The 12,070-nt window shown below is 43.6% G+C and overlaps 2 protein-coding genes across 4 annotated transcripts in view; both read left to right on the top strand.

The window, feature by feature from the left end:
- The first annotated feature begins 795 nt into the window (after positions 1-795).
- The window catches only part of tspeara (thrombospondin-type laminin G domain and EAR repeats a), a 56,766-nt gene continuing 45,491 nt past the window's right edge, over positions 796-12,070 (top strand). The window contains exons 1-2 of one of the 3 annotated variants that reach the window (XM_057859154.1): positions 796-838; positions 949-1,033. The gene's annotated coding sequence lies outside the window, so the exon portion shown is untranslated. Of the gene's footprint in view, positions 1,034-12,070 lie in introns of all 3 variants that reach the window. The other 2 variants (XM_057859155.1, XM_057859153.1) reach the window with 2 other exon arrangements.
- On the top strand, positions 1,040-3,684 carry si:dkey-251i10.3 (uncharacterized protein LOC553498 homolog). The gene has a single exon (XM_057859152.1). It carries the CDS (start codon positions 1,118-1,120, stop codon positions 3,260-3,262), a length of 2,145 nt encoding a protein of 714 aa, XP_057715135.1. The 5' UTR covers positions 1,040-1,117; the 3' UTR covers positions 3,263-3,684.

The following is a 12,070-nucleotide window of genomic DNA, read 5'->3' on the forward strand; positions in this document are numbered from 1 at the left end:
GAGCAAAAAAAGCAATCGGATCGGGAAATATCGGGATCGGCAGATACTCAAACTAAAACGATTGGGATCGGATCGGGAGCAAAACAACATGATCGGAACAACCCTAATTAAAACCCCTCTTAATGCTTTCGTTTTAATAACATTTGTAAAATTTTCAATCAAAAAATAAACTAGTAACTCGCCATTGTTGGTGTCAATAATTACACAATGCTCATTGTGCTGAAACCCATAAATTCAGTCGCACCAAAGCGCCAGCAGAGGGAGACAAAAAACACAAGTAACAAGCGGACATGTCAATGTGCTGTCATTTTAATCTGTTTGAGCGGTGCATGTGCGTTAATTGTGTCAAATATTTTAACGTGATTAATTTAAAAAAATAATTACCGACCGTTAACGCGATAATTTTGACAGCCCTAGTTATTATTATTTTATACATAAACATTTGTTTTAAATTATACGTTGGGAAATAATGTGAAAAAAGATGTCTGATATGTATCTCTTTTCAATGCTAAATTTGAATAAATACATTGAAGACATTTTTTTTTTTTTTTAATTTAGGTGGGGGTGGTGTTACTTCGCGGTTTTTCGCTTATCGCGGCGCGTTCTGGGCCCTATTAACAGCGAAAAAGGAGGGAACACTGCACTGTAATTGCAGATAGTTCGGGATTTCAGGGGAGTCCCCCTTCAAGATGGCGGCTGTGGTTTAAGTCCTTAAACAGCCAAAGCGCGTTCTAGTGTATGTATTATCTATGTGTCAGCCTGCTGGCCGACCAATCGGAGCAGCGTCTGTAGATGTCTATGGTCACATACAGAAACTGCGTACACCAGTAGGAGTTCGGTAATTTCAACGTAATCAAATAAAACATTGCAATAACATTAAGACACCTTCAAGTTTCTTAATAATAAATGTGAAAACGCCAACTCACTACTTTAAAAAATGTTTTACAGTACAATGCCTTTGGAGTAGTACACAGGCGAAGTAGACGACGACGAAGAAGAAAAGAAAACGAAGAAGACGGAGGAGGCGGAAGTTGTAAGTAACAGCAGTCGGACGCATTCGCTACACGTGTATACGCGGTTGTCAAGAAATATAGCCTACGACGTTGTTTACAGCAGCATGGCTAAGGTTTCGACGAAAAAGCGGAAAATAAAGACTCCAAAAAAGAGTCGAAGCGTTCCAGATGTCACCCCAGACGTAAGCTACGATTACGAAGATGGCATCGCCGAGGCTGATGATACTATTGCGAGTGAGGCGGAGGAAGACAGTGACGATGAACGAAAACGGCAAAAACTCGTTGAGGCTATTAGTTCTCTTGGAGGTACGAAGCGGAAGAAAAAGCTGGGGGAGCGATCGGAGCCGGCCGTCCAAAAGTCCGAATTTACCATCAATGCAGAAGGTGAGGGCGTCAAAGTAAATTTAAAGGATCTCACGAAATCCTTGCACAAAATGACAGCTGTCTCAAACAATACCAAGAAGATGCTGAAAATCCTGCAGCAAAATCATAAACCTGTCAAATGCCCCCTTAGCAAGCAGGAAAGTGAGAGGATCCAACGTGATGTGGCCTTTCAGAAAGTGGCAACAGAGGTCACCCAATGGAAAAGTGTGATTCAACAGAACGAGCGGGCGGAACAGCTTGTTTTCCCCTTGAATCAGGAGCCCTCTGGCCCTCGAACTGTGGAGCGAGTCGTCACATCCTGGAAGGCAAAAACTCCCCTTGAGCAGGAAATATTCTCCCTCCTGTCAGCCAACAAGCAACCAATCAATGACCCGATTTTAACCCCTGACGAGGAGGCTTCAATGAAGGCCATGAGTCTGATGGAAGTCAAAATCCGGCGAGCCGAGCTACAGAAAGCCCGGGCTTTGCAGTCCTACTATGAGGCCAAAGCCCGACGTGAGAGCAAGATCAAGAGCAAAAAATACCACAAAGTGCTCAACAAAGCCAAGCGCAAAGATTTCCTCAAGCGCTTCGACAAGTTGGTGAAAGAAGACCCAGCTGCTGCTTTGGAGGAGATGAACAAAATTGAGTTGGCGAGGATGCAAGAACGAATGTCGTTAAAACACCAGAACAGCGGCAAGTGGGCCAAGTCCAAGGCCATCATGGCGAAATACGACGAAGGCGCTCGCAAAGCCATGCAACAGCAGCTGGAGGTGAACAAAGACTTGACACAGAAACTCTCCGTCGCTTTGGATGATGACGACCAGGAAGCGAAAACCACGGAAACGTTGCCCGATTTTATAAACGAAGTGCCGCAAGGAGACGATTCAAATCCCTGGATGAGAGGAAAACTCTCCGAAGAGCCAAACGAGACGGGGAAAGAATCGCAAGACCTCGTCGACTTGAACGCAGGGTCGACTGGAACTACCGCAATTATAGAAGAAGAGGAGGAAAGTGACGTCGAGGAAACTGAAGAAGAATCTCTTCTTCGGGAGTTTGATAGTCGTCGGAAAATGCGGCAGGCTCCCGACACTCTTGGAAACGAAGATGCGGAAATCATGAGGGAGTCTGAAGATCAACTTGTAGTAGGGCAGACGGCCCAAATGCAAAATTTGGAGTACATGGAGCTCCTCAACCAAGTGGAGTCAGTTCAACCCAGCGAAGTTGCCGTTGAACCGCAGCCGCCGTCAGACCGAGCGGCAGTCAAACGCAAAAAAGGGATACAACTTAAAGACGTTCTTACCAAAGAGGCAAAAAGCATCCTCGTCCCGCTCGCTCCAACCACTGCCTCCACGGAGGACGCGGACGAAACGCTCGATCAGGTCGGGCTCATCCAGGAAGCCTTCGCCGGAGATGACGTGATCTCAGATTTCGTAAAGGAAAAGAAAAAGCAGGAGGCCGCGGACAAGCCCGCCGTGGTGGACTTGACGTTACCCGGTTGGGGGGAGTGGAGCGGCAAGGGTCTCCGGCCCTCTCGCGCCAAACGCAAAAGATTCCGCGTCCGGCCGAGCCCGACCGCGCCTAGGAAAGATCAAAACCGGCCAGCTGTCATCCTCTCGGAGAAGCGCAACAGCTCGCTCAGCCTTCACCAGGTGAACTCGCAGCCCTTTCCGTTCACCAGTCCCGCTCAGTTTGAGAGCACCTTGCGCTCGCCGGTGGGACGTACTTGGAACACAGAACGGACTGTTAAAAAGCTCACCCAACCCAAGGTGCTCACTCAGATCGGTGCCATTATTGAGCCCATGGCTCGTGAGGAGCTAGTGAAGGACAAGAAAAAGTCTGTCACAGATGCGAGTGGTGTACCACTTAGCAGGACCAATTTCTGAAGTTACCTGAAAGTTGCTCTAAGATTTATGTGGAAATTGATTGTTTAAGTGGATTTAACATCTATCTCCGTCAATGGCAGCGAACAAGTTAAGATGCAAAACTTGTAGCCGGAGAAAAGCACGAATTTTGGTAGCAAAAGCAGCATGATTTAATTGCATGTAATTACATAACGACAGTAAAAATAACATTTGAATGTCAACAAAATGGACTGATTTTTACTACCACATTCAGCTTTTAGTTAGAAATACATTCTCCTGTTTTGATTTTTTCCCCCCTTCATTTGGTAAACAGCAGCTTTTAGTTATAAATACACCCTTATGGTGTAATTAGATTTTTTTTTCATTAGGTAAACAATCATGCAAAAATGGAATGAACATTTCAACTGTATTAATATGGAATAAATGCGTTCGAGGAAATTGAAGTGGAGTATTTTCTTTTTTGATACAGAAGGTGGCGCTCATTTCCCAGTAATAATAACCACTAGAAGCTGTCAAAAACAAGCCAGTAAGTTTATTTTTATTCATTTAAACGCAATTATTTTAGTATACAAACAAAAACGGGCTCTTTACAGTGCCGCATTATAACAAGAACAAATAACACTATATCACGATCTACAAAATCCTACTTGCTTGCGATATGTTTGCATTCATACAGGCACTCCATCACAGGGCTTTACAAAAATAAGCCATTAACTAACCCTTTTTAGAGCACTCATTTAACACATTGGCTGCCATTGACATCGCTAGTCAATAATTTGCTGCCACCTCTCCCAGGCAAAATGGATTGGACGTCTAGCGCCATCAATGGCAATGAAACATAAGCATTCGCTGGGAGTCTGACCATTTAAGTTTGACGTAACCCGTTGAGTTAATGAGTTAAATACCTTTTAATTAAAGAGGGTTAAAATAAATAGAATATATTCTATATAATATGTACCTTAACCCTATATAAACAGAATAAGAAAATGTATAAAAATGATTATTATTAATATAATTGAGATCTGATGTCTACGTATGTTGACGCTGAGTCTTTAAATAGTCACATGCCTTTAAAAGGATTGATTATGCATTAGTAGAATTTTTGCAAATTTAATATTCCTTTTCACCAAAAAGCAAATTCATGACACTAGTGCAGGGGTTGGCAACCCAACATTTTGAAAGAGCCATATTGGACCAAAAATATCTGGAGCCGCAAAATAAAAGCCTCATATAAAGCTCATAATGAAAACCGCACATGCTGTATGTATCTATATTAGCCCACTATCAAAATGACTATGTTGGCTACAAATACATGATTAGCTTTAATGATTACCGTAATTTCCGCACGATGAAGTGCACCAACATTTATACTTACAATCCAATGTGCCTTATATATGGATCAGTATTGGTTAATCATGGCATGACATACCTTTTAGCGCAGCTACATCTAGTGGATGCATAATGCAAGGCCAACCACTAGTATTACTAATACCCTAATTTTCGGACTATAAACCGCGACTTTTTCCCCTCATTTTGAATCCTGCAGTTTATAGTCCAGTGCGGCTTATTTGTTGATTTATTTGGTTAATAGGTAACACTTTATTTGACAGCGGCATCATAAGACTGTCATAAGAACATCATAATTATGACATGACACTATCATGGGCATTACTGAATGCTTATGACAGATGTCAATATGTGTCATGTGGCATATTATTTCACTAACTCCATTTATGTCCAGCTCAGATCTTTTACGGCCATTCAAAAGTGAGAAAATTTGCTGGATGACACTAACCAACCTCTATTATAAGCATTCATTAATGCTTATGACATTTGTCTTGTAATAATTATGTCTGTCATATGACAGTATTATGGCACCACTATCCAAGAAAATGTTACCAAATACCATAACTAGCAATTAATGAAACAACTGGAATAGTAACTGAAGAAATAATTAGCACAGAACATAATTGTTATTTACATCTGTAGCGCCGTAATGCATGCTAGGAGGAATGTTGGATGACAACAGTGTTGAAAGCAGGTGGCAGCAGAGGTTGACTGTCTCCCCCAAGGGAGCAGTGATGGCCAAATGAAGCTTTTAGAAACAATAAGGCTTTGCACCCAATTGTTTCAAAGCTTAATGGTGGTTCATTTGGTCTCATGACAGTCTTATGATGCCATTGTCAAATGAAGTGTTACCAGTTAATATCTTTTGGTGTAAATATCCCATAATACAATGAGGACAACTGTGGCTTATAGTCAGTGACGTGCGGTGAGGTTCATGGTTGGTGAGGCACTGACTCCTTTAGTGTCAGATTTCCAAATATATAAACCAACAAGGGTAGCTTATTCAATTGGCTACTGGTTATTTCATATCTCATCAGCATTCTTCACAAAACACGCACACACGGTACATATTATCGATACGTAAAAGTAAGAAAATAACATGCATTTGCGATAATTCATGCAACATAAATGAGAGTAAAGAGTGGTGTACAAAACCACAGAATTCTGACCTTTAGTGAAATATTCAGTTTTTAAAACTTGTAATTCTGATACTTTAATCAATTTATTACAGATTGCTAAACAAAAAGTGTGAAAAGAAAAACAAAGAATATTTTATTTAAGGCCAAAATTTAGTTTTTAAATATTCTATTGTATTTTTCTTAGTCTAAGCTCTTTTTTTTATTTTTATTTTTTTTTATAAGATTGAAATTAAAACTGTGGTCTTGCGCCTGTCCTTCACCACAAAAACCGGCGTTACTTTGGAAGGGCATAGGTTTGGTCTCAACATTCGTAGGGACGATATAACAGCATAACCTGCCTATAGGTACACTTTTTGCTGGGGACGGGACATTAATAAGACCAAACAGATTGGATGAAGGGGGCAAAGGGCCACATTTCTCATGTATATGAACCTAGTTAATTAATAGGCAAAATGATCAATGCAAAATAAATCCTTATCTACTGATAATAACTTTTATGTGCATTGGTTCAGATGATACACTATTCGATTCAAACCTTTGTTTTAAAAAAAATACTAAAGAAACATTTTGAAAACTTCCTGAATAAATGTCTGGTTTTTATTAGCATAAACATAATGAAAATAATTCACTTAATAATGGTAGGGTCAATTCTATCCTTACAACATATGGAACTATTGAAAGATCAAAATTCTCTATATAACTGAACATAATATCATGCAAAAAAGGTAAGGTTGCTTAAACGTTGGTGGGGACAATTTTAGCATCCTGAAAAGTTGGTAGTGTTATGTCCCTACCGTCCCTATGCAAACCTACGCCCTTTTTGTAAAAGTCCTCCTTATTTTCCTTTACTTTAAGAAAAAATCTCTCCGCCTCAATGGAGAGGCTTGCTTCAATTAGATCGCTGTGTTCTATTTGACAAGCCAGAACACATAGTGGATGTGTCCAAATGTCTAGCTAACCTTTCATCTTTCTCAGCAAAACCATGTAATCGTTCTACATATATGCCACGTTTAGAAGAGCTTACACGCTCATCGTTACCACGAAATGTTAACTCCTGTTTAGCTAGGCTGCAGGTTGCATTAATGAGGTATTTCAAACTCTTTACCTTAGCGTTCTGGATGCTACCGTTGAGCTTCCGCTGTTCGTCAAAGCCAAATCGATCCTTGAGCTTCCAAAAGTTTTTAAAGCAATCAGGCTTTGAATGTGAGTGGTTGAGCTCTCGTGTTTGCTGAGGCTTCGTGGGAGTTTTTTAATGTCACAATATCTCGTGTTAGTCCAGACATTGGCACAAGTTGAGAAAAAAAGGCAGGGAAAGCAGCAAAGCCGATTTTTTTGAAGGACAGCCACATAGCCAGTCTTTTCGGGTGTACCAGTCCGTTTGAAAAGCGCGAGTTATCTTCTGTCCCGTAGTTTGAAGCAAACCTTTTAGCTCCGGTGTTGTTAATCGCGTCCACTTTTGACGGAAAGTCCAGTTTCACGTACGCCCCCTTTCAGTGCGGCAGAGTACTATCTGCCGCAGCCTGTGCCTTTTCACTGCGGTTTTATTTCCCATCAGCAAAACTAAATATGTCGCTAACAAACATTAAACTTTAAGGGTTAAAGACATTAGCCAGACTGGAAAATCAGGTCAAATAAACGTATCTGGAAACATAATGGCGACATGCAGATGTACGGCAACCAGCACGCTCCAATTCCATGTATCAACCCAGTTTGTTATGGATTGCGCAATCAGAGGTGAGGCTTTACTCGGTGCTGCCGCACCTCTCGTTTCATTTCGTTATTTGAACAGGAAATGGGCAAATTCGGCGATTTTGACAATAAAAAATGAGTCATACATAAAGAGCAATGGACAAATATTAATATAAATTTGATGCTATAATTATTTTTTTGTCATGATGACAGGTGAGGCTCTGCCTCACCTGCCTCCCCTGACCGCACGTCACTGCTTATAGTCCAGTGTGGCTTATCTATGAACAAATGCCGTTTTCATGTCAAATTTGGTGGGTTGCGGCCAGTGTTGTCACAGATTACTTTAAAAAGTCATTTAATTACTGATTACACCACAAAAAAGTAATCTAGTTACTTCACTGATTACTTTATTATCAAAGTAACTAAGTTACTTTAAAAGTAACTTGTCAGTTACTTTTTACCAATTTTTCTCCTGTTGCTGCCTCAACATAAAAATGACAACAAAAAAATGTCATCGCATGTGATAGAATTTTTCACATAAGGCTTAATCTATGAGTTAGTGGGGGTTCAATTAGTCGATGGAGTTGATTTCAACCACCATTGACTCGTGCTAGCTTAGCCACCCCGGAGCCCTGAAACTAACAAATAACTGACAAACTGCACGGAATTTGTTCAAATCAACTCCAACGACTAAATAAACCCCCGCTAACTCCAAGATAAAGCCTAATGTCAAAAATTCTGAACTTCTCCTTTAAAATAAAGACCTAGCTGTTAAAATATTGTCTATAAAAGTTGTAAAGCAATAAAACAAACATCAAAATTAATGAAATGAACAAGAATCCGAAAACGTATTTCATAATGGATCAAAATCATTTTTCGAGCAGATCATGTGACTAGCACCTATTACACTAGCTTTTGCTTTGCTAAGCCAAAACTACACCTGTTGGAGGCAAGATGGGTATTTAGAATATCTGTAAACCTAATCTTTCAAACGCAACCAACAACAACTGAGCTTGAACAGTTTTATATATATGTATATATACAGTATTGGCCAAAAGTTTGGCGACACCTCAAAGGTGGATACTTTGAAGAATGTACAATATAAAACCCGTTTTCAGTTATTTCACTTTTTTTGCCATTCCACATGTTCGTTCATAGTTTTGATGTATTCAGAGAGGATTTACAATAGTAGTGAAAATATACAAAACGTAAAAATGTTTAGGTGTGTCCAAACTTTTGACTTTTGTGTCAGTCATCAACATGCTTTGCCCGCAGCCCCACAAAAGTAAAACTCCGCCTATGGTTACAAACACTGACAATAAAATGTGCATAAAGGCTGGTTACAAACTTTGTTTTGAGTTTTGTCGCGTTGTCCTGTAATTCCAAGTGCTTCCTTGTTGAATTGAATGTAGAGTTTTTTGCGGCCTTTTTCAGCCAGCGCAAAGTTTGCAACGCACAGAGATATTTTTGTCATCTTTACAGGACAGAAATGTGAAGTAATGGCTGTATTTCCAGTGAGCAAAGGCATTCATTTGCGGTATATATCCTGCCTTTCACTGTTAGCCTCGCTGCCTCGTCAGAATGCTATGTTGTTGACCGCCGTGGCAGACAGCCTCAAACAGCATCGTAACACACGTGACCCGTTTTTTTTTTTCCCCCTGATGAGAAATGTTCTTCGTACATGACTACAGTATTTTTCATTCTACATACATTATGAGGCAAAAACAAAATAGTAATGCACAGGCACTAGGGAAACTAACTTTAATCGGATTACTGGCTTGGAAAAATGAACGCGTTAGATTACTCGTTACTGAAGAAAGTAATCAGATTACAGTAACACGTTAGTTAGTAACAACACTGGTGGCGGCTTATAGTCCAGAAATGACGGTATACTGTATATATGGTGGGAAACACTCATGTGACTTGAAGTTCTGCTCTGAGACCCCCAATTTGGCCAAATTTTAAAATTGTCCTATTTGCATGTGCGATACATCATTGGAAAGCTTAAAATCTCAGTTGTCTAGGGAAGAAAAATTTTGAACAGGAGGCCATTAAAAAAAAAAAATTAAACTGCGAAACCCTAACTGGAGGTGAGAGCATGAGAGAGCATAGTTAAAGACACCATGATTTTAAAGCGTTATCGCGTACTTACTGTACCACTTTGCGATCCAAGTACTCCAAGTAGCATGTATCACTGAGTGTCAAGACACAGCTGTGAATGGCCACAGCCGGATTTTGGGGGGATTTTATGGGTGAAACATGGTAATATAACAAGGGTGGCGATGCAGAAATCGCAGACATCAAGGAGTGGTCGAGATGTTCTTTTTTTATATATTTACCCTTTTAAATGTTTTTTTTTTTTTTTTCAATTTTTCTTTGTTTGGACTGATCATTTATCATCTATCATCCATCCATCCATCCATTATCTTCCGCTTTTTCCGGGGTCGGGTCGCGGGGGCAGCAGCTTTAACAGGGAAGCCCAGACTTCCCTCTCCCCAGCCACTTCAACCAGCTCCTCCGGCGGGATCCCAAGGCGTTCGCAGGCCAGCCGAGAGAAATAGTCTCTCCAGCGTGTCCTGGGTCGTCCCCGGGGCCTCCCGCCGGTGGGACATGCCCGGAACACCTCTCCAGGGAGGCGTCCGGGAGGCATCCGAACCAGATGCCCGAGCCACCTCAGCTGGCTCCTCTGTACGCGGAGGAGTAGCGGCTCGACGCCGAGTCCCTCCCGGATGACCGAGCTTCTCACCCTATCTCTAAGAGAGAGCCCGGACACCCTGCGGAGGAAACTCATTTCGGCCGCTTGTATCCGGGATCTTGTTCTTTCGGTCACGACCCAAAGCTCGTGACCATAGGTGAGGGTAGGAACGTAGATCGACTGGTAAATCGAGAGCTTTGCCTTTCGGCTCAGCTCCTTCTTCACCACTACGGACCGGTGCAGAGTCCGCATTACTGCAGACGCCGCACCGATTCGCCTGTCGATCTCCCGCTCCCTCCTACCGTCACTCGTGAACAAGACCCCAAGATACTTGAACTCCTCCACTTGGGGCAGGATCTCATCCCCGACCCGGAGAGGGCACTCCACCCTTTTCCGACTGAGGACCATGATCTCGGATTTGGAGGTGCTGATCTTCATCCCAACCGCTTCACACTCAGCTGCGAACCGCTCCAGTGAGAGTTGGAGGTCACGGCTTGATGAAGCCAACAGCACTAAATCATCTGCAAAAAGCAGAGATTCAATGCTGAGGTCACCAAACCGGACCCCCTCAACGCTTCGGCTGCGCCTAGAAATTCTGTCCATAAAAATTATGAACAAAATCGGTGACAAAGGGCAGCCTTGGCGGAGTCCAACCCTCACTGGGAACGAATTCGACTTACTGCCGGCAATGCGGACCAGACTCTGACACCGGTCGTACAGGGACCGAACAGCTCTTACCAAGGGGCTCGGTACCCCGTACTCTCGGAGCACCCTCCACAGGATTCCCCTAGGCACACGGTCGAACGCCTTCTCCAAATCCACAAAACACATGTAGACTAGTTGGGCGAACTCCCATGCACCCTCGAGGACCCTGCTTAGGGTGTAGAGCTGGTCCACTGTTCCACGGCCGGGACGAAAACCACACTGCTCCTCCTGAATCCGAGATTCGACTTCCCGACGGACCCTCCTCTCCAGCACCCCTGAATAGACTTTACCGGGGAGGCTGAGGAGTGTGATTCCTCTATAATTGGAACACACCCTCCGGTCCCCCTTTTTAAAAAGGGGGACCACCACCCCGGTCTGCCAATCCAGAGGCACTGTCCCCGATGTCCACGCGATGTTGTAGAGGCGTGTCAGCCATGACAGCCCTACAACATCCAGAGCCTTTAGGAACTCCGGGCGGATCTCATCCACCCCCGGGGCCTTGCCACCGAGGAGCTTACCAACCGCCTCAGTGACTTCAACCCCAGAGATCGAAGAGCCCACCTCAGAGTCCCCAGACTCTGCTTCCTCAAAGGAAGGCGTGTCGGTGGAATTGAGGAGGGCTTCGAAGTATTCCCTCCACCGACTCACGACGTCCCGAGTCGAGGTCAGCAGTACACCATCTTCACTATACACAGTGTTAATAGTGCACTGCTTTCCTCTCCTCAGACGCCGGATGGTGGACCAGAATTTCCTCGAAGCCGTCTGGAAGTCGTTTTCCATGGCCTCACCGAACTCCTCCCATGTCCGAGTTTTTGCCTCGGCGACTGCCAAGGCTGCAGTCCGCTTGGCCAGCCGGTACCTGTCAGCTGCCTCCGGAGTCCCACAGGCCAAAAAGGCCCGATAGGCCTCCTTCTTCAGCTTGACGGCATCCCTTACCGCTGGTGTCCACCAGCGGGTTCGGGGATTGCCGCCACGACAGGCACCAACCACCTTACGGCCACAGCTCTGATCGGCCGCCTCAACAATGGATGTCCCCCACCTCCCCCGGGACAAGGGAGAAGTTCTGCCGGAGGTGGGTGTTGAAACTCTTTCTGACAGGGGATTCTGCCAGACGTTCCCAGCAGACCCTCACAATATGTTTGGGCCTGCCAGGTCTGGCCAGCATCTTCCCCCGCCATCGGAGCCAACACACCACCAGGTGGTGATCAGTTGACAGCTCCGCCCCTCTCTTCACCCGAGTGTCCAAAACATGCG

Source organism: Corythoichthys intestinalis, chromosome 15 (assembly GCF_030265065.1).
Source record: "Corythoichthys intestinalis isolate RoL2023-P3 chromosome 15, ASM3026506v1, whole genome shotgun sequence".
Taxonomy (NCBI): domain Eukaryota; kingdom Metazoa; phylum Chordata; class Actinopteri; order Syngnathiformes; family Syngnathidae; genus Corythoichthys; species Corythoichthys intestinalis.

Coding starts and splice junctions, on each gene's coding strand:
- si:dkey-251i10.3 (XM_057859152.1), top strand. CDS start 1,118: ATGGCTAAGGTTTCGACGAAAAAGCGGAAAATAAAGACTCCAAAAAAG.